The sequence below is a fragment of the Podarcis bocagei genome (genome assembly GCF_964188305.1).
Source record: "Podarcis bocagei genome assembly, chromosome: 1".
Lineage (NCBI taxonomy): Eukaryota > Metazoa > Chordata > Lepidosauria > Squamata > Lacertidae > Podarcis > Podarcis bocagei.
Genome location: NC_138125.1, coordinates 24,279,748 through 24,301,060, shown reverse-complemented (window position 1 = coordinate 24,301,060; position 21,313 = coordinate 24,279,748). Strand labels below are relative to the sequence as shown.

The 21,313-nt window shown below is 42.0% G+C and overlaps 1 protein-coding gene across 3 annotated transcripts in view; it reads right to left on the bottom strand.

Annotated features, from left to right (window-relative positions):
- Nucleotides 1-21,313, bottom strand: part of TTC7B (tetratricopeptide repeat domain 7B) — a 100,974-nt gene that overhangs the window by 67,998 nt on the left and 11,663 nt on the right. For all 3 annotated transcript variants that reach the window (XM_081172790.1, XM_081172791.1, XM_081172792.1), the window contains exons 2-5: nt 20,407-20,561; nt 18,491-18,659; nt 15,435-15,565; nt 11,286-11,407 (exon numbers count right to left, since the gene is read on the bottom strand). In XM_081172790.1, the coding sequence (XP_081028916.1) occupies nt 11,286-11,407; nt 15,435-15,565; nt 18,491-18,659; nt 20,407-20,561 (577 nt within the window). The remainder of the gene's footprint in view (nt 1-11,285; nt 11,408-15,434; nt 15,566-18,490; nt 18,660-20,406; nt 20,562-21,313) is intronic.

Sequence of the window (21,313 nt, the reverse complement as noted above, 5' to 3'; positions counted from 1 at the left end):
TGAAGCAAAGTTCTTAACCTGAAGCACTATTTCTGGGTTAGCAGAGTCTGTAACCTGAAGCGTATGTAACCCGAGGTACCACTGTATCTGGCTTGTTTCATTTGTAGCAAAGCAGGAACAGCAGGATAAGGGAGGAACACCATGGGAACTTTTGAGTAGTTTGCACCAGCAACATTGTTCATTCAAATTAAAACATAGGCTGTTTTAAACCATAGTTTAACATGGGCTGCCGTCGCATGGTTCTTCTCGTGATAATACAATTTCTGTTCCTTACACAAAGCTTGCAAAAGCACAGTCACAAATGTACTACTGTAACAACTGGGACAAAGGTCATTTTAAGAGGTTTTTAGTACAGGAATTTTCAGGAAATCTGGTTCACCAGATAAACTCTCTGCTAATAGATTTTCCATTTAAAAGGAAGCTGTGAATCAGTTCGCATGTTTTCATGCTCACTTACTGCCAGGCTCCACAACTTCTAATGAAAAGTGGCCCACTCTGCTTACGTAGGACCCTAGAAACAAGAATGCGAAAGTGGGAGTTTAAACTTTAAAGAAAGGATTTATAACCCCATGAGTTTAGAAGTTCAGAAATGCCTCCAAGGTTACCATCTATACAAATGTACATCCTTCGCGATGAAGCAAAATTCAATATTGCACAGGGCTTCCTCTAAAGGGACTTATTAGCTGAATCCCACCCAAAGCCATCTAACAGTTTCACAAATATACAAATATGCTGCTTTTGTTTTCAAAATCACCAAAGGGTCCTGATACGCTCACCTTGCTTAGCACAACAAGCCCCTCAACAAGGTGAGTGTCCATGCTTTCTCCTGTGTATGAAGAGCCTCCACCCTCTCATGAGCTTGGACCTGGTGAGGCAGGCAGAGATCACTAGGAAGTCATTCTGACTCTGAAGGAACACCCAGGACTTCTAAAGCTCTGCTCTGAGCCTCCACTATTCCTCCAGGCTTGGAATCAGGAGCAGGCCAGGGGATTATCCCTGCCTCCAAAGCCAGGGAAAGGGATCGTGGCAACCAACGACAATCTAAATCTGGGGAAGTCCTGACCAGAGGGCATTTTTATACATCACTGAGATGGACTTGTAATCTGCCAACGGCTCAGTGGACGTCGGAAAAGGAGCAGCTGCTCCCCGCAGCTAAACGGGTGGATCTGGATATACAGCGCAGCATTATGTGGACTGCGCATGAGCAGCCTCTGTCTTTTTGTTTTAAAAGGAAAGAAAAGGGGGGTGAAAAAGTCACAGTGCAACGCATACAGCATGCAAGGAATTATGGACTCCTGCAACATGCCTCTAATCCAGGAGGCTCCTTGACCTGAGAAAGTAGCAACTGATCAACCTCTGTCCTGGACTGATATGGCAGAAAGTAGTATACAGTGGTACCTCAGGTTACAGACGCTTCAGGTTACAGACTCCGCTAACCTAGAAATAGTACCTCAGGTTAAGAACTTTGCTTCAGGATGAGAACAGAAATCGTGCTCCGGTGGTGCGGCCGCAGCAGGAGGCACCATTAGCTAAAGTGGTGCTTCAGGTTAAGAACAGTTTCAGGTTAAGAACGGACCTCTGGAACGAATTAAGTTCTTAATCCAAGGTACCACTATACTCAGCAAAACATTACAGTGCATGTTCGTTTTGGGTGCAGTGGTGGAACCTAAACCTTAGATTTGGTCAACAACTTCATTTTGAAGAACAACCACCACCTGCTTGTCCAGATGTCTGATTGTTCCACATACTTCACCTCACATAAAGATATCTACAAATGCTTCCCCGTTTTTCCATCCTGCAAATTTCCTGAAAATTGTCTACAGTCACGTATACAAAGGGGATTAGCGTAGCAGGGTAATTCTCCCCTTGGATTGGACATTTAACCTTGTAACCTCATTAGTCCGGTTTGTCAATTCTGCCCTCGACTGGGTGAAACGCCCTTTCCACCCAGTCAATGGAAACATGCATTTGCCATCCATTTTACGTGTTTTTGTTTTAAAGAGAGGGAAATGGTGTGAACTAGCTAGATCGCCTCTTGAAAGGAAAACAAGCTGTTGTGTTTTTTCCTTTCTAGGGCTGGTTTAGGATTTCTCTGCAATGGGGGCACATAATTAACAGAGAAGGGATAGGGAACCTTCTTTTTCAGCCAAGGACCACATTTTCTTGTGAGCAACCTTCTGGGGGGGCACGTTTCAGCAGTGCGCAAGACCACAGGTAAAATGGGCAGAGTATGGATGCCACTGTTCCCTTTCTAGAGCAGGCTACAGTCGAGACTCACAAAAGCCAGAGTTTCTACACATAAACCATTTCTCCATCCTCCACCAGGCAAGCAAGAGGCATTATTCAAGCACACATTCAATCCCATTAAAAGCAGTGTCTCCTTTTCCATCTTTCAAACGCCTGTAAACTCTCTTCATAAATTTACCCTTGTCTAAAATAGTTTAATTCTACAGCCTAGTCCTACGCACCGACCACACTGCCTCATATCACAGAGATTGAGTTCCTTGAGAAGTAATTTTGTCCCCCCAGAATCACTTGAGCCTAAGCAGAGACATCACCTTGCCAACAAAGGTCCGTATAGTTAAAGCCATGGTTTTCCCAGTAGTGATGTATGGAAGTGAGAGCTGGACGATAAGGAAGGCTGATCGCCGAAGAATTGATGCTTTTGAATTATGGTGTTGGAGGAGACTCTTGAGAGTCCCATAGACTGCAAGATCAAACCTATCCATTCTGAAGGAAATCAGCCCTGAGTGCTCACTGGAAGGACAGATCCTGAAGCTGAGGCTCCAGTACTTTGGCCACCTCATGAGAAGAGAAGACTCCCTGGAAAAGACCCTGATGTTGGGAAAGATTGAGGGCACAAGGAGAAGGGGACGACAGAGGACAAGATGGTTGGATAGTGTTCTCGAAGCCAAAAACATGAGTCTGACCAAACTGTGGGAGGCAGTGGAAGACAGGAGTGCCGGGCGTGCTCTGGTCCATGGGGTCACGAAGAGTCGGACACGACTAAACGACTAAACAACAAGTGCTTTTGGAGAGCATCTTTGAAAAGTAGGGTGGCAGCAGCTCTGATGCCTTTGTAAGCTAAAGCGAGACCCTGAGAAGACTTCGACACCTCAAGCAAAGCAGTGTCTTTCAAACTTGGAAGCTTCTAAGCTGGAAAAGCAGCAGCAATGGCACATAGGGGAGATGCAATTAGGCAATCAGAGCAATGGGCTGAGAGCCACTTCTAGCCTTAATCTGTATTAATTACAAAAGAGTCAGAAAGCTTTCACCAAAATTGCAAAGATTTACTACCTTGCCATTTACAAACAAAAACGAAAAACAGCCTGCAACCTCTTACTGGCAGATGATTAGCTGGAAAAAGGATACAAGATTGATTTATGTAGTACTGTCATGGACTTGCCACTCTATTACAGGCTATGTGGTGGGGCATTAACATTTAAATTAAAAATACTTAAATTGGTGTTTAGGGCATTTTACAAACTTCAATAAAAATATATAAGCACTCAAAATGCAATTCCAATGAAAACCACAGTGAATACAGAACAGAGAAAAGTGAGTATAGGAAGAAATGATGTGCTGAATTAGAATTAACCAGTCCCCTAAAAACACTAGGAAAACAGAAGTGCCTTCGGACATTTTTCAAAAGGTTAGAATGAAGGAGCAAGTTCAAAAGGGCCAAGACAGGTCTGGCACAGGGTCCATGCCATCTGCAGCTCTAATAGCTTGCAAACTGGGAAGCAGTCATAGTACACTTGCTCCTTTTCCTTTCCTCCTCCCGTCTCTGGAGTAATATCCTCCCTCCCTCTCCAGCATTAAACATTGCTTCACAGTGGCTCAGTTCATGCTCAGCCAAACCATGGCTTAACATGAACATGTAAGCGTGTGGGTTCCTGAAGAAGTGATAGTGGTTGCTACACTCATCCCCTGGTGCTGCCAGGGGATAAGCCAAGGTTTCGTTAGCAGGCCATCCAGACCGAGCTCATGGTTTGACTCCTCCTGGCAACCATGGCTGTCACATGCAAACCAGGTCACTGCATGCGTACCAACATAAATTCTGGTTAACGCAAACCAGGATTCCCCATTAATCATGGACTGAAACAAGTTCAAAATAAGTTTGCAAACCATGGTTCTAAAGGATCACAGTTTGAGATAACCATAATTTTCAACAGTAAAATGACAAACAAACAAAGCGAGAAAGATGTCACTCGTGATGATAGTAGTGCAAATCACCCTGCGAAATCTTTAGAGGGAGGAACAGCAATCTGTTCACCATGTAACTAGAGCTATAGTCCACCATCTACCCTTACTGTAGGAGGTGCCACATAGCTAGCAGTCTCAAGATGGAGGCTACTGGTTTGCAACCATTCTACTTGAAATAAAACAGAAGATCTTGCTTTTTAAATAACACCATTGCTATTGCTTAAAGCATATCTTGTTTCTTCACAGCCTTTAAAGAGAACCCCAAATTAAGTCCATAGTGTCAACCAATAAAAGACTTTTACAATCCTACTGAGCCTGCACAAGAGCAATTTAACACATTTGCAGGTTCAAACTATTAACCACACAAAAATGTGGAAGTCATTCAAACACTGAGCATAAACTTGGTTAAAAAAGTTAGAAATTAATGAAAGGAAATTCTGTTGTTGTTCACTTGACTTTATAGCAGAAATGCTTCATTCTGCATTTAAAAAATACAGTGTGGAATTTCATTGTGAAACATCTAGGCATTATAGTATAGAAATTTCTCATTGGTATTCCATTCCAAAATCAGCTTCAGACAACACTGAGAATGCATGACATGGTACAAGCAGCTTTAGGAGATGCAAAACAATATCCCTAACAGGTTATCTTCCCTGAATGTCTAAGGAGATGTTCTGTTCCCTTTGATTCAGACTTATTTTTCTGTTCACTGCAGTTCTAATGAAAGCGTTATCCATTAAGGCAAGGGAAAACAACTGATTTACTACCCCTGTTAATAAACCAGCCTAAAAGTTGCAGGGAGTCAGTCCAGGTATATAAAGTCATACCCAAGGATATAAAGCAAAGAGTGATGCGATCAGAGCAATGAGAAAGAATGATGATCATTGCAGAAAGAGATTCCAAGTTAATTAAAAGAGAAAGGCAAGGAAGGAGGTAAATGCCAGTGAAGAGTAGTTTGCAAAAGATAAAACAATATGGCTCTCATTCTCCCCTTGAGCCAATTAATACAAGCTGGGCTATGCCTGAATGCTGAAGTTGTTGATAAATTGTCACTCATGTGAATGTGACTGCAAAGAGTAGCTTTGCACACTTAGTCATCAGCATGGTGATAAATGAGTCCGAATTCAGTATAGAGAGATAGGCATGATATTCTTCTGGCCTCTACATGGAAGGATCCCTGCAGGGCTCAACAGAGCTCCCATTTCCTCTCTCACCGGTAAATGAACAAGAAGCAAACTAGGAAGGTTGTGGGTGACTCTCATTTGCCCAATCCAGGCTTCCCTTTCTAGGGGGTGGATATTATGATGAGCAGAGCTGCGAGGCGCATATAGATTTCTCATTTTCTGGATTGGTGTATTACTCCCATGTGTATCCAGCAGGCAGGAGACAAACAGGGTTCTACTAAGTCCTGTGGAAATCCAAAACTATGACATCCCTTCCTTTAAACTGTAAAACAGACCTAGCTCTGACTTGGTGCCAGGCACTGGGTCTTCAGATGATTAACTAGATATTCCATTTGGGGAGCAGGTGGGGTATTCTAGAACCAGTGCTGAGGATCACCTTGATAGGTCTTCTTCTGGAAGACTAGTTGAAGACCCCTTGGAACTGTCAGAGGGAGACACTGGGCCACCCAGTTGTCCTCAAGAATGCCAAAAGGCCAGGGCTAGGCCCAAGAACAACAACATAGCATAAACATATGGACCAAGATTTGTCACTCCACTTGTGAGGAAACAATCCTTGGGTCAGTATGGGTATGGTCTAGGAGGCCACAGTATATCAGGTCTCGCTCTTGAGTTTGCCAGTTGCTGGAAACAACATAGGCCTCTGGTTCCTTTTTCTCCATTCTAGTTACCTACCTTACTGGGATATTCAACCTGTGATATATCAATGTGACACTGACCTCTTGACTGTTTCCTGATCTTGCTGCTGGATCACATTGTGGACTTACAACTGATTCTCCGTGCCAGACCTTGAACCCTGCTCTCTCGGAAAAGTGCTTTGATAAAAGACTTTTACCGCTTTGGACTGAGGGTCGGAGCAAGACCCCCTGGGCAAAGTGACAACTGGATAAGCAACCCAAAAAAGTTGCTTATTATGAATAATAACTCTGTTCATAGTCGAAACAAAATAAAATAAAAAAATTAAATTAAATTTTTTTAAAAAATCCTTCCAGTAGCACCTTAGAGACCAACTAAGTTAGTTATTGGTATGAGCTTTGTGTGCATGCACACTTCTTCAGATACCATAGTCTTTAATGTAATTTTAATATTCAGAATACTGTTATGAAAGAGAGACTACATTTGCATATTGGCACCAACCCATAGTTTCATATGATGTGCATGAGCAGGAATGAGTCACCACAATCCTTGAACTCACATGATCCGCTCTTCCCATGCAGTCAGGAGAGGGAGTCTGGAGCTTTCCCTTCTGCTGTGATTAATCCTAACTATGTTTAGTTTAAATAAGCCAGCTTCAGTAACTATAGTATGACAGCGACAGGATGAGAGGGACAAAGCACACAAGCCTGAGGCTCACTATGGCTCATTCCCGCTTGAGCATGTCATACTAAACTATGGTATAGCATGACATGCGACCGCAGCCAGTGAATACAATACCGTTATTTTTTTTCATTTTTCTCTTCTTTTGGGGAGAAGAAATTAATGACAACTTGAAGTGTACAAATTATATATGGTTATAAAACGGGGTCAGACTTCGAGAAGATAATTGATTTTCCATGTCTACTTGCTGTTTCAGTTTACCTAAAAGGTAATGGATCTTCAAAGTTTCATTAGTGTCTCTAACAGCAGGTTAACATTTCTGTTTAAAAGAAAACCTTCACAGAAACAGCTAATAATGGAACCAATTAAATGGATCACTTGGTCCACCTTAAGATAAATTATTCTGCTTCAATAAGCAACAATATACAACACCCACCAGTGCGATGAGTCTAACCTTTTTTACTGATGCTAGTATCTTTGCATATTTTCCAAGTAGTGTTTTTCTCCCACTCATACACACTCCCATAAACACAGCAATAGTGATCAACATGGTGAGAGTGCAATCATTCACATTGTTCAACAAAGTTCAAATGCATTCAGACAGACTCAACTGCAGGGCCTTTGCCCAAAGAACTCTGGAAGCCAAATCTGTGAGAAATGACAGAGTTTTCACTCCTAACTCAACCCTGCATTTAATGCTTTTAAAAGTATCTCTTTACATGCAATCAAATTTTCAATGGTTTATGAAATATATCAAGAGTGGATTTCATGCTCTTTATTCAGCTCATAGTGGTGAGGAGGAATGAAGGTCCCCTCAAAGTATCTGCTTTATATACATTATTTACACAATGGGCTGCATGTGATTGGCTAATTCTGGACTTCTCCTGTAGGCCAATCAGGTTGTGGATTCACTTCCATCTGGAGCTGGATTGGGTGGCTCCTGCAGACCAATCAGACTGCTGCATTCTGAATCCTATTGTTCTAGGACCAATCAGACTGCTGCATTCTGAATCCTTTTGTTCTAGGACCAATCAGACTGCTGCATTTTGGATCCTATTGTTCTAGGACCAATCAGACTGCTGCATTTTGGATCCTATTCAACTCAGTACATAACAGTTTATTATTTATGAAAATGCTAAAGCTGTGCCAAACTCCTACTTCCATTGCAACCCTTTCCTACAGACAGCTGGAAAACACACATATTTAAAAATCTAACATGTGTCACAGCTGTGAATACAAAGAAGCACCAGCAGAAAGTGTATGAAAACATCCTAGGATTTTCTGTGTTTCGGCCCATTTTATGTTGCACCCAGGTAGACAAGTTTGCCACCAAGGGCACACTCAACAGGGAACCACAGTCAATAACTGCTCTGTGACACATTTACTGCATTCACATAATCCATTTCAAGTGTGCATTTAAAACAGATGAGCTGTGCAGCTAAAAAAATAGAAATGTGTGAAATGACCCAAAATATAATATGTTTTTTTCCCCATTAGACTGGCCATGTATGAAAAAAGAAAGCAATGACCATCTTTATAAGGGAAGACAATGAATGGGGTATTTAGGAGAAAATAAAGATTCCTGCACAAAGGGATATCAAAACAATGGGGCCTAAATTGGAATAGCCAAACCAAGTGCCATGCGTCATGACTGTTCAAGATTATCACTCAGAGTAAGGATTGATTTGAAGACCTTCTTCAAAAAAATTACTTGTGTTTGCACTATGGCAATGAAAATTGTAAGTTACAAAACAGATATACCTAGAAAAACACGCAACAACGAGTCATAACTGCAATGCATAACCTCAATTCCTGGAATGGTGTACAATCCTAAATGATTGACATGCTGGCTAGACCAGGTGAGGGAAGCCAATGGGTCTCAAACCCTCAGTGAGTTGGGAATTTTCCCTGCATGCAAATAAGGGTTCAAGCAGAACGAGCAGATTGAGACCAAGAGAGGGTCCAACAGTCAAGAAGGCGGTTTCTGCATATGCTGTAGAGGGAAGTGAGGGACAGATGGAGCTCACCAACCTGGAGAAGTAGCCCATCTAGGAGAAGGAACACTCCAAACCTGCACTACCTTTTGAGATATCTTTGGGAGAAGAAAAGCCTAAGGTGTAACCCCTACACAAATCCAGAGTGGAGTCCCTAAGACGGTGGGATGGCGCCTTGTATGCTTCCTTGCGGCATCTCCTGCAGCCAAGCTGGTGCCAAACAGATTATTCTGCTTTTCTTTGGAGCACATCAGCAAGACGGGGGGGGGGGAGGGCTTGTCGTCTGTGCAGCCCAGGATCTCCATGCACACTGCCCAGGCTTGCATCCCGTGGAGGTCACTTCCATGCGGAGGTTTGATTTCACCCCCAGAGGTGCACTCCATTGTCTCTTGAGGCAGATGGATTCCAACAACATATAAATAGCATGTTATTTGGTTGACATGCCAGTCATTTGACTAGTCAAATATTTTCAGCTGACCACTTATTATCTGACCATAATCAAACACTGTGAAATATTCCAAAAATGGAATGGAATTGTGTAGATGGTAACCTCTCCCTCTCTCTCTCTCTCTTCTTTCTTTCTTTCCTGTAATGATGGTGTAATTTGCAAGGGCAGAAGCCATGGGCAAATATAGCAGCAAAGCAAAGCTTCTCCTATAGCTGCAAACAAACAACCATCAATGGTAAAAGACACTGCCTAGTGAGAAGATGTCCGACTAAGATCAGGGAGAACAAGGTTCGTGCCCACTTTCCACCCTGAAGCTCGCTAAGTGGTGCTGGGCCAGTCACACACACACACACACACACACACACACGCTAACCTGCATCAGGTTGTTGTGTGGATAAAATGGGGGAAAGGGGAACCCCCTTCAGGTCTCGGTAGAACAGAATAAAAATGCAATAAAATATACAATTCATTACATTTTTAGAATTAATGTAATTATTTCACAATAGCAGCTGTGGTTATTTGTGTGGTTAATTTGCAATTAGTGCCAGACCAGCATATAATCTTATTTCTTGCCATGATGTTGATACTTTAAAAACACATGATCAGGCAAATGTTTTTGAAGAGGTCAAACACCCAACCTTCGCCACTTATATTGGTAACATATCTACAAGCCACTTCTAAATCTAGCATTTTCACGTAAGATTGCACCAAGTTACTTCCAGAATGAAAACTGGATGGTTGAAAGGGCCATATTCATAGATCTTGGGTTAATTAAATATGAAACCTTCACTCTGAGGAACAAACACAAGAGTGTAGGAAATGGCCTTAATTCTTCAGAACAGAAGCCAGCTAGTAATTGATGTTTTATAGGAAGAAATGAATTCTCAGGGTGAATAATTTACCAAGTAGTAGCCGTGATAGTCTGTTTCTGTTGCAGCAAACACAACAAGGAGTCTTGAGGCACCTTAAAGATTAACAAATTTATTTTGTGGACCAGAGTCCACTACTAGTTTCTTGAACTGGAATAAAACTAGTTCACTGTGATCAGCCCACCAACCCTAAGCCCAGACTACGCAAACTATCTGTGTACTTAAATAAGAAAATTCCTATATTTCTCCTGTGCAAAGTTTTAGGAACATGCATTCTGTAGCTCATTCTTTTCCAGTATTTCCCACTAAAAACTGAAATAGAGCACAACATTTCCTTCCTCACCTTCCCCCCTGGCAACCTTATTTACTAGGGGTACTCGAAAAATGAAATCTTAATATTCCATTTTTCGTCCAATTAAATAATGGCATCAGAACTACAGTACAACTCAGAGGCCATGCATTATTCCATATTGGTTCTCAAAACACTGAAAATGGGACCTATAAAACTCAAATGAGCAATTACATGCTATGTTTCAAAACTTGGAGTGCTTTTCACCAGCTACGACAGTTATATCAAACACAGTTTACCAACACAGCAGGATATTCTACTCTTCCTATAAAGGTTTACTTGAATCTAAAATGTTATAATAGTCACATCTTTCAGAGGGTTGTGGGAGTAGCAAACTAATCTAAAACCTAGTGCACCAAGTTTTGAAGCCTTCAAAAATGAACAGAGGCTTGAATTCCTTTCTTCATTTTCTGTAGCATTTTTGGATTTCTTATATACCTTAGTAAACTATTCTTAGGGAAGGTTATTGCAAAATTATGGATGACCTGACATGCAGAGTCTACAAGGATCTACGGAGTAGTCACAAATGGAAATATGCATATACATACTGTTGGTCTTCATGCACGTTTATCCTGCAGCACAATATTAAAATAAGTGGTAACTGAAGAGATTTGGAAAAGAAGTTTTAAGATCAACCACTCTTCTTTTTGTAGCATTCTTCATTACTAAAACTTTACCACCAAATGGGGAAATCTTTAATATATTTTTTGTAACCGATTACATTCCCATTAAACATACTGAACACTATTTTGAACACAATTCAAATTATTGTGCAATGAAAAATTGACTGTCACGAAGGAGTTAATATTTTCAAAGTATCTATACTTTTGAAATATTAAGACATAACCCAAGGCTGGCCTACTTCACTTTCTGGCAGATTCTTAAATTTATGATCAAGGAGAATATTGAACTAAGTCTTACCCATTTTTGAAGTACAAGACATGGGCTCTCTGAAGTCCTGTTTCTAAAAAATATCCAAGTTCTTGTTCATGTGCCGCAGGCCCTGGCTTAGGGCTTCTGTTCTGTATATTGGCCATGATTACCTGGGTGATCACACAATGGAATAAATCGAAATTACCCAAGTTACTACCTTTCTCCCAAGTCAACTTACACACACAGTATTGATCTTCATACGTTCCTTTTATTCATCTCAATATCTATTTCATGTTCCATATGTGACAATAGTGGTGGGTGCCCAAGAGAGGCTCTCACACTCCCTTCGTTGCGCAACTGCAACACAACAGTCCTGGTGTGCTGCCAGTAGGTTTTACTCCACAGCACAGGAGTTGCTGCCACCAACCTCCAACTTACTCTTGCATCCCCAGATGGGAGGGAACCTGGGAGGCACTAAAGAAATCACCTTTTTAAAGGTTCTGAGCCACTGTCCCAGCACTTCTTCGTTCAACCTACACCTTTGGGGCTTACTGTAGAGGCAGCTCACACTCTCTGAGTCTTTCCCAAACCTCGGAAGAGTGTGCTGGTCATTACAACTCCAATCCTAAACTTCTACTGGCCTGAATACCAAGTATGAGTATGTGGGGATTCTAAAACCCTGAGGTTGGCAACCACACTCTCACTCCAGCAGTCAACTCTTGGCTTAGCATTACATACCAGCTGCAGATCTTGGTTAACAACAAAGCACTGGTTAGTTGCTAAACTGTGCTCCTAGTTAGCTGCTCCTGTGCTGACCGTTGCTTTGTTATAAACCACAATCCTCAAGTCATCCATAACGCTAAAGAGAGATTCTTTGAAAGTGAAACTAAACTAAATGCATGAGCCCCATATTTTGCTCAAGCTCATGGAGTCTCATCAAGTTAGTGCTAAACCACGGTTTAGCATTACTTTCAAATGGGCTCACTATTTAGCCTTTGCCAACCTGAAACCCTCCTACCAACCTAGCAGTTCGAAAGCACGTCAAAGTGCAAGTAGATAAATAGGTACCGCTCCGGCGGGAAGGCAAATGGCGTTTCCGCGCGCTGCTCTGGTTTGGCAGAAGCGGCTTAGTCACGCTGACCACATGACCCGGAAGCTGTACGCCGGCTCCCTCGGCCAATAAAGTGAGATGAGCGCCGCAACCCCAGAGTCAGCCACGACTGGACCTAATGGTCAGGGGTCCCTTTACCTTTACCTTTAACCTGAAACCACTCCAGATATTCTGGACTCCCAACAGCATGGGTGCAGCCCCCTCCACCACCACCCCCGATCAAGTAAAACAATGTCCACTCCAGATATTCTGGACTCCCAACAGCATGGGTGAAGACCCTCCCCCCCCGATCAAGTAAAACAATGTCCACTCACCTCCTCACACGGTTTGCGACACCGCGTGGGATTACCTGGCCAGGTGCCACCCACCTGGTTACAGGGTGGCCATCGCCCTGCCCCCATCTCGGCAGGACAATGGGCTGCCGGCTGGGGGTGGGGCAAGGGCCAAGAAAAGGCCGGTGCTGTTCGGCCCAGACTCACTTGCTCTTCTTCCTGGAAGAACTCCAGATATTTTGGACTCCCAACAGCATAGGTGCAGCTGCCCCCCAAGTAAAACAATAGAAATACTTAACCAACTGACCAATCATGTCAGTTATGCCCCTCCTAACGAAGTCCTGCCCCCACAACAAAAATCCTGGCTACTCCCATGCCCAACAGCCCCAACCAGCGCAGCTGATGGAAGTTGTAGCCCTAAACATCTGGTTGGCAAAGGCTAATCTAAACTGCTATAGCACTCAAAGCTACTTCCATGCCCATGCTGTTCTCCCTTGCCTTTAACTGCATTTTATGTTAATGTGATTCCATTTAATGGCCCAATTTGCTGCTTTCATCAATTTTTCACTTCCTGGTCCCACTGTCCTGTTTTTATTTTACGATTTCTGTAACTGTTGCTTTCTTACTCTATTTTAGTGTTTTATACCTAACTTTGAGGCTAGAAAAATGTTATAAACAAAGATAGCAAGAACCCAAGTTGCTTAAACAAGCGGTAAACAGCTGTTGAGACCACTGAGGAAAGAATGGATTAAAAAGTTCATTCAGAGGATTTTTATGGTTTAGAAACCAGATAAACTCCAGTACATTCCTATGAAGTCAATTTAACAGGTTGGGAAAATGAAACACAAGGTCATAAATAAAATCCAGGACTCTGCATATACTTCAGGACTACAAATTCTGTGTTATAGTTTAAGATTACACAACCAATAAGCCACTCAGGCATGCCAGCTTTCATTAAGAACAAAGCTGCAACACATTTTCCACCACACACTACTGGTACATTTTTGGTGAAAGATTCTTTTTACCACGTGAACCCTTAGGAGTTTTCCTGTGAGTTACGCAAGCCACACTGTCATAACCTTGAGACAGTGATAAAAAGTCACAGCATTCTGAACAAAAAGTGCTGAACAGCACATGATGTTGGATTATTTTCAGCTGGAATGTGTAAAGAAATGAGCCATCAATAGGAGCTCAGTTCCAGCAAATAATGAGATATCCTATTCTGGCATGCAGCCAGATTTATTAAAATAATGCACACAGGGGTCAAGGAATGAGTTATTTAATCTTCAGTAAATGTCTCCAAATAGTGAATTAGGCATTAAAGCTGTAAATTAATGCTTTACTTAAAGAAACAAGAGGTGCTCTATTTTAGATGGCACACAAGTTTCTGGAAATTTCAGGAGAAATTAAAGTGCAGAATTGCATTGCTGATCACAATATGCTACTGATATTTTTTTTAATCAAATTCATGCATAAATCAAAACTGGCATGCTCTGAACATCTCACCCAGGTCTTTCTCTTTTCACTAATACCTGGAATGCAAAAGCCAGGACAGAATGACATCCTCGAAGTAACCTTTTGAATTTATGGCCAAGGTAGGTTTTTAATCAAGATCAGTAGCATACTGAAGCAAACCAACACTGCTACTTTTCCCTGAGGTGGTTCAGGAATCACAAGAAACTACTGAGCTACAGCCCTTCTCAATGTGAATATGTCTTATTAAACAAGAAAGCTTAATAGCCTATGGTTTGAAGCTGGTTTGCATAGAAACTAACCATGGTTTGTTGTAAACCGGGGTCTCAGTTTCTTATGTAACACCAAGCAGACATTCTCCCAGCAATGCAGAAGGCCAAGGGGGTATGTCTAATGCTTTGTTTAAGCGCATAGAAACCCATCCACACAGCACAAAACCATAATTTGTCGTTATATGCTAATGTGACTTGTGTGAAGGAACATTTTCTTAGCACAAGTGTTGGCCTAATGGAACGATCCAGTCCTTTCCAGCTCTATAGTCCTCTTTCACAAACCAAAGTATGTACATGAATTTCTACAGTTAAAACTAGTCCAAGTAAGTAAACATAAATTTAGTTTTTCGATCTTTAGGTTTCATGAATAAACATGATGGCCGATACTGCCCTAAGTTATATAAAAATGATGTTAACAGCATTTTATACCAGTGACATTGTGCAATGTGCTTTATATGTATTTTCTGCAATCCTTATGAGAGAGAGAGACAGTTGACTTTCCTAAGACTGTAAATCCATGCATACTTATCTGGGAGTATGGTGTGGTTTTGTGGTTAGAGCAGGCATAGGCAAACTTGACCCTCCAGATATTTTGGGACTACAACTCCCATCATCCCTAGCTAACAGGACCAGTGGTCAGGGATGATGGGAGTTGTAGTCCCAAAACATCTAGAGGGCCGAGTTTGCCTATGCCTGGGTCAGAGTGTTGGACTCTGGGAGTCTAGGGTTCAAATCCCTACTCAGCCATGAAACTCATTTGGTGACCTTTAGCCAGTCACCAAATGGTTTTCAGTCTAACCTATCTCACAGGGCTGTGATGGTGGCTGTTACTATAATTTCTTACCTGCCCTTCAACCTAAGGTGGCAGGGTTGGTTACAACAATAAAAACACAATGTTAAAAAAAGTTTAGAACAACATACATTTTAATGTTGTGAGCATTAAAAGGGGAGGGGGAGAACCATGCCTATCACCTTGAGCTTACCTTGAAGAGGACTGCACTAGGCATTACGTCCTACTATGGAATAAATCACATCCAATATTTCAACTGAACTAGATATTCCATCTTACCCTTTCTATCTCCTGGAGGTACAGAAGGGCTATATCCCCAGCCTTCTCATAGCACATAATAATTTCTTGTTCACGATCTGCATGGAGGTTACTTGTTGAAGAGGAAATTGGCAACTTTTCTAGACAAAGACCTAAAAATAAAAGATATTTCAATGAAAATAAAATAATCAGGAGCTAAGGCAGTCTGCTTTCACTGGCCAAGCAGAGAAACCAATACAATAGTTAATTGTGCCGTAGTGTCCTTGTAAACTGCTGTACCTAACAGAAAAACCAGGGGTATATCTGATTTGAGAAAATCCATGGATAAAGCAAAGCATGTCTTCCCCCCGCCGCCACCTTTTTCCAGACTGTGGAAGACCTGCTGTTTGGAAAACTAAATTAACTTCTGTGCATGTAGTTTATGACTACATACGTAACAGTATCCATTATATATTTTGGAAGGTGGTTTCTCTGTTCACTATGCATTTGGACACCTCTAAGGAAACCCTTACAAAATTTTGCATGATGGTTCCTGAGATCGAGGAGCAGGTTTTTGTCTATGTTCAGGTGGTGGTCTCTACCTTTCAAAACTGACCTGATTTTTTGCTTTCTTAGAATTCCGAAGCAATGCTAGGTACAAGGCTGCTAGTAGGTACGTTTGTTCTGATAGAGGTACATTATTCTATACTTAACTGAATTCAGGGAGGAAGATACAACACTGGAGAAGGCAGTACTGGGCTTAGTAAACAACAAACTGTAAAACTGAATTCGTTACTCTTTATTTATTGAATAAAAGAAGGCTTCGGTGCTTAATAGGCTAACATTTGTTTCTGGTAATAATATAAGCATTTTTAAATCTATCATAGCAGCGCTAAGAGGTAAGAAATTAAAAATGATGGGAAACTCAGTAACACTTGTTCTCATCGTATTTGGACAGGAAAGTGAAGTGGAGTAAAAGGCCAACGGCCTCTTAAGGCCAAGAGACAGATGGACGGAGGTTTCTCCAAGTGTGCAATCATCATGGTTTACAGGCAACAGTGGAAAGGCTGGAGGGGGGAGCACTTAATGTGTGACGTAGGTCTCTAGACAGCTCCTAGGAGCAACACAAGTGAAGAGAGCTGTCCTCACCCTATCTGACTGGTGCCAAGCTATCTCTGGGCATCAATCCATACCTGTGGTACCCAGACGCATTAGGGAAGCGGCTGTCAATTAACAATGCCCTATTTGACAATATTTTGGTTCCCTGTGACCCCTTATTAAGGAGCAAGTCTTCCCAGAAACCTCCCTTTTGCTAGCATGTCACTGCCAATACCTCATTTTGCTTGTTGCAAGTACAGTTGTACCTTGGAAGTCGAACGGAATCCATTCCAGAAGTCCATTCGACTTCCAAAGCGTTCAACTTCCAAAGCGCGGCTTCTGATTGGCTGCAGGAAGCTCCTGCAGCCAATCGGAAGGCATGGAAGCCCCTTTGGACGTTCGGCTTTCAAAAGAACATTCAAAAACCGGAACAGTCACTTCCAGGTTTGGATCATTCGGGAGCCAAAATGTTTGAGAACTAGGCTGTTCAAAAACCAAGGTCTGACTGTATAAGGGAGAGTAGGTTTTCAACGTTAACTTGTCTGCAAAAATCTACTCATTTCACTCAAGCCAAACAATCCTTTTGTAGGGTGCCTTTTACCTTAATCTTTTCCCTAGATCAGAGACATTTTTAAAAGCATTAAAATTAATTTTAACATCTACCCACCCCTTCAAACTCGAATACTGTTATATAGGAAGCCTATCAAGTATCCTACACTCCTACCACGCTAGGCAGCAAAATCTCTTCACAGCTATATGACCAGCAGTTGGACTGAACTGTGCAGGGCATGCAAACACTCAGATTAATTTTAGACATTATTTAGAATCAGTTGTCAATGCTGCCACTGAGTCTGCTCTCTCTGAAGAAAAACAAACCACATAGATGGCAAATGTTTGCTCATCCAGACAAAAGAAGCAATTCCAAATGCATCAAGGCATGAAAAATTCTATACCCCAATGCACAGAATCTGCTGTGTTCTCAAAACAATGACCCAGCTTTCTGTTATGCACGCACACTGCAGAACACATCTTGACGCTGGGGCAACACTGCCACCTATAGAAACTACATCAGTATTGCATAGAGGGAAATGACCTAAACCTATCATTGCCCGTTTTTAACTTCTAGATGCTGTTCATAATGATAAAGTACATCAGAATGAATATAGAAGGAAGATACTTTTGTAGAAGGGAACATCAAGACATATTCCAAAAAGGAGTTATCTGAAATCAACATCCCTGACAGGATGGCTGTAGGAAGCCTTGAAAACGTACAATTCTCAACTCAATGTTTTTGCTGGGGATCTGGGGTATATTCCAAAATCACAGATGAAGGTTTGATTAGACAACCTACCCAGCCAGATGGGTGTGGTATAAATAAATTATTATTATTATTATTATTATTATTATTATTATTATTATTATTATTATTATTCAGGGCTGCCTGAATTTGAGTTCCTTTGCTGAATCAAAAGCATGTATCTAATTCAATGAGTTTTCAGCTTGCAGTTTTAGTGAACTTAAACTAAATTAAGCATAACGTTCCTCAAAAGTATTTCTGATAATATGATCAAAATAACTGCTTATAAATGCCATCTACTTGCGTGAATAGTGGAAGTCGGAGCCACAGAGATGGAAAAACCAAAAGTTGCAATGTACCAGTTTGGGGGAAGAGAAGGTGTGATCTGGTGCATATCTATGGCTCCAAGATGGTGATCACACAAGTCACAGCTTGCTTGCTTGTTGGAACCAACTGTGGTGCCTTTTGAATTAACAGGTTAACACTGAGAGTGGGACATACTTTGACCAATATGTGTATGCATTTAATCTGAATTACTAGTTTTCTTATCTTTGCTTCTTGCAAAGAATCATGCTTCTTCCTATGCAGCCAAAATGTTAACAGAAACAAGCATCACCAAGTTTCAATTTGGTCACATGTGCAATGTATTTTATTTGAAGGGGATGTGGGAGAAAAATCATGGAAGAACTGAAAGTCGTCTTACCTTTGGTAGAATATGCTTCAGCTATCATCCTCAGCCGATAAGGAGGTACAGCTACTAGCTGCAAGCCATCGAGACCCACTCTCGCATATATGTTAAGAGCTTCTTTGTAATCACCTTCCATATAGTTTGATTTGGCCATAACCAAGTTGGCTTCTTGTAAGAACTCTGGCTGGAGGAAAGAAATTGCATATATTTACTCCAAGAAAACACAGCATTATCTGCATTCTTACCTTGTCCAAACACTCTATCTAGCATTGTGTATAGTTTTATATTCTAAAGATGAGGAATCGTTGCAACTGAAAACACAGGAAATAATTACACTCATGAAATTTATTTTTAACACAGTCGCAAAAACATCCTGGATAACATTTCACCTTGCAGCAAAAATGCAGCTGTGAAAATTGCATAACCGAAATAAAAATACCAAGCAAGAGGAAGAAAAATGAACTAATAATCTTTTTCCCTATATGAATGGTTGCTACCATTAACTTTACTATTTCAAAATACCAGCTAAATAGCACTTTTATGCCCTGTTTCCAGCTCCTTTCTGCACAGCACAGCCCTTTATCTGCATAACCCCATCCTGGGTTTTATTCCTTTGTCCATTAGTGTGCCACAACACTGGGGGGGGGGGAATGCTGGGAATTTGCTGTTAGATTGCTGGATGAAACGGTAAGGATGAAACTGTAATAAAAATTAACAAATGACCATTAAAGGTAAAGGGACCCCTGACCGTTAGGTCCAGTCGCGGACGACTCTGGGGTTGTGGTGCTCATCTCGCTTTATTGGCCGAGGGAGCCGGCGTTTGTCCACAGACAGCTTTCAGGTCATTGGCCAGCATGACTAACCGCTTCTGGCGAACCAGAGCAGCGCACGGAAACACTGTTTACCTTCCTGCCGGAGTGGTACCTATTTATCTACTTGCACTTTGGCGTGCTTTCAAACTGCTAAGTTGACAGGAACAGGGACTGGGCAACGGGAGCGGGGATTTGAACCGCCGACCTTCCGATCAGCAAGCCCAAGAGGCTCAGTGATTTAGACCACAGCGCCACCTGCGTCCATTATTGGACACCAAATACCTACTGTAAATAATTCTAAAGCGAAATGAAGCCTGATGGGTAGAGCCATCATCATGATTGCTCCCTCTCCGTCCTCAGACAGCCCAAAAAGGAGCTCCTGGCAATGAACTGAGCCAGCCAACAGGTGGAGCTCAATTCTTGTAGCAAATACAACAATACACGAGTGAGAGCACACAACTGAGCCTATCAGATGACATAGGCAGCAAGAAAGCCTACTTTGCTGCATTATCAGTGAACTACCCAGCAGAGCCTTCTTGAGTGGTGAATGGGCTACTGAAGTCCAGGCAGAAACAGCCAGTCACTCAATAGCCTTCGGTGATAGATTTGTAAAGCCCTTTGAGGTGTCAGGTTCATATGCATTTGGAACTCAACACCACAATTGCTGCCAGTCCAGCGGAAGTTACTCAATCACCTTTTTGTCATATTTTGTGGAATCGGTTTCTTATAGTAACCCAACGATGTGGACAGGGTGCTTGCAGGGGTCAGGCAAGCCATGCACTCTCTTGATCCTTGCACAACATGGCGGGTGAGATTCAGTAGAAAGGGATAGACCATGTGGGTCCAGGAAGTGGTTAATGCCTCATAATGTTATGTGGTGGGTTAACAGAAAGTTTGTGAATGTCCTTAAAAGACATTTTAAGGATTGTGTACACTATTCGGAGCTCCCAACTGGGAACAAGGGAAGTATGGAAATAAGAATATAGAAAATGTGTCCACCTCGCAAAATCCAAACACAGCAATGGAAAAATACTTCCCAAACCTGATTCCAAAAGCCTGATGCAGACTTTATATGTTAACTCAAAAATTCCCAGATACTGTTTTAGAAGTGGCAAGTACCTTTAGATTTCCTCGGTCAAGCGCTGCAGTGAGGTGCTTCCTGACTTCAATTAACTTTGGCCGGGGACCACAGGGGCTCGCGCCCTGCTTAAGAGGGTTCTCTTTTAGAAAAAGTTCCAGCTTGGATTCGCCAAGGAGGAGCTCTGCCATGTCATCTATGGAGAGAGACGAGATCATTAAGCAGATCAATGGTCTGCACATGCTGCTAACACCAGACGCTGATCATAAGAGGACACAGAAAGCCTACAGCCGTGTTTGTGAAACACACAGCGGCAGAAATGATTTTCAAGAGAGTAAAATAATAATAATAATGCTTTCATTCCCATAGCTTCTCTTGCAGCACAAAACACTTCTTTGAAAAGAGTTCTTGACTCATAGTCCAAAAGGAATGTTGCGTGTTACGTATGTGCAGTGGTAGCCCACGAGCCCTTATAGAACAGGAAAAGATTATTTATTAATTCGTTAATTAAATGTGGATACTGCCCTATACCAGCAGGTCTCAGGGTGGTTCGCAGGATCAAATCATGATATAAAAACACAGAATACATAATCAAAATGTAAACAACAACAACATGCCAATAACCCCTACACACACACACACATTTTAAAAGGGCATTGAATGTCAGTCAACCAAAGGCCTGGTTAAAAAGGAACGTTTTTGCCTGGCACAAAACTAGATGGAACTAGATGGAGAGCTCAAGGGGAGAGGTGATAATTAGTGTGCTGTTTCCCAACTCCAAATTGCTTCTTCCCAAGTGTCTACACAAACATTCAGAGAATTTCATGGCTTTTCCCCTGCAGTGGCGTGGGGGGGGGGGGGAGGCACTGCAACAGGGACACAGCAAGAGAGAAAATGCCACTCTCCCTTCTCTGCTCTTGTGTCTCTCCCCTAGGAGTGGCTTTTCCT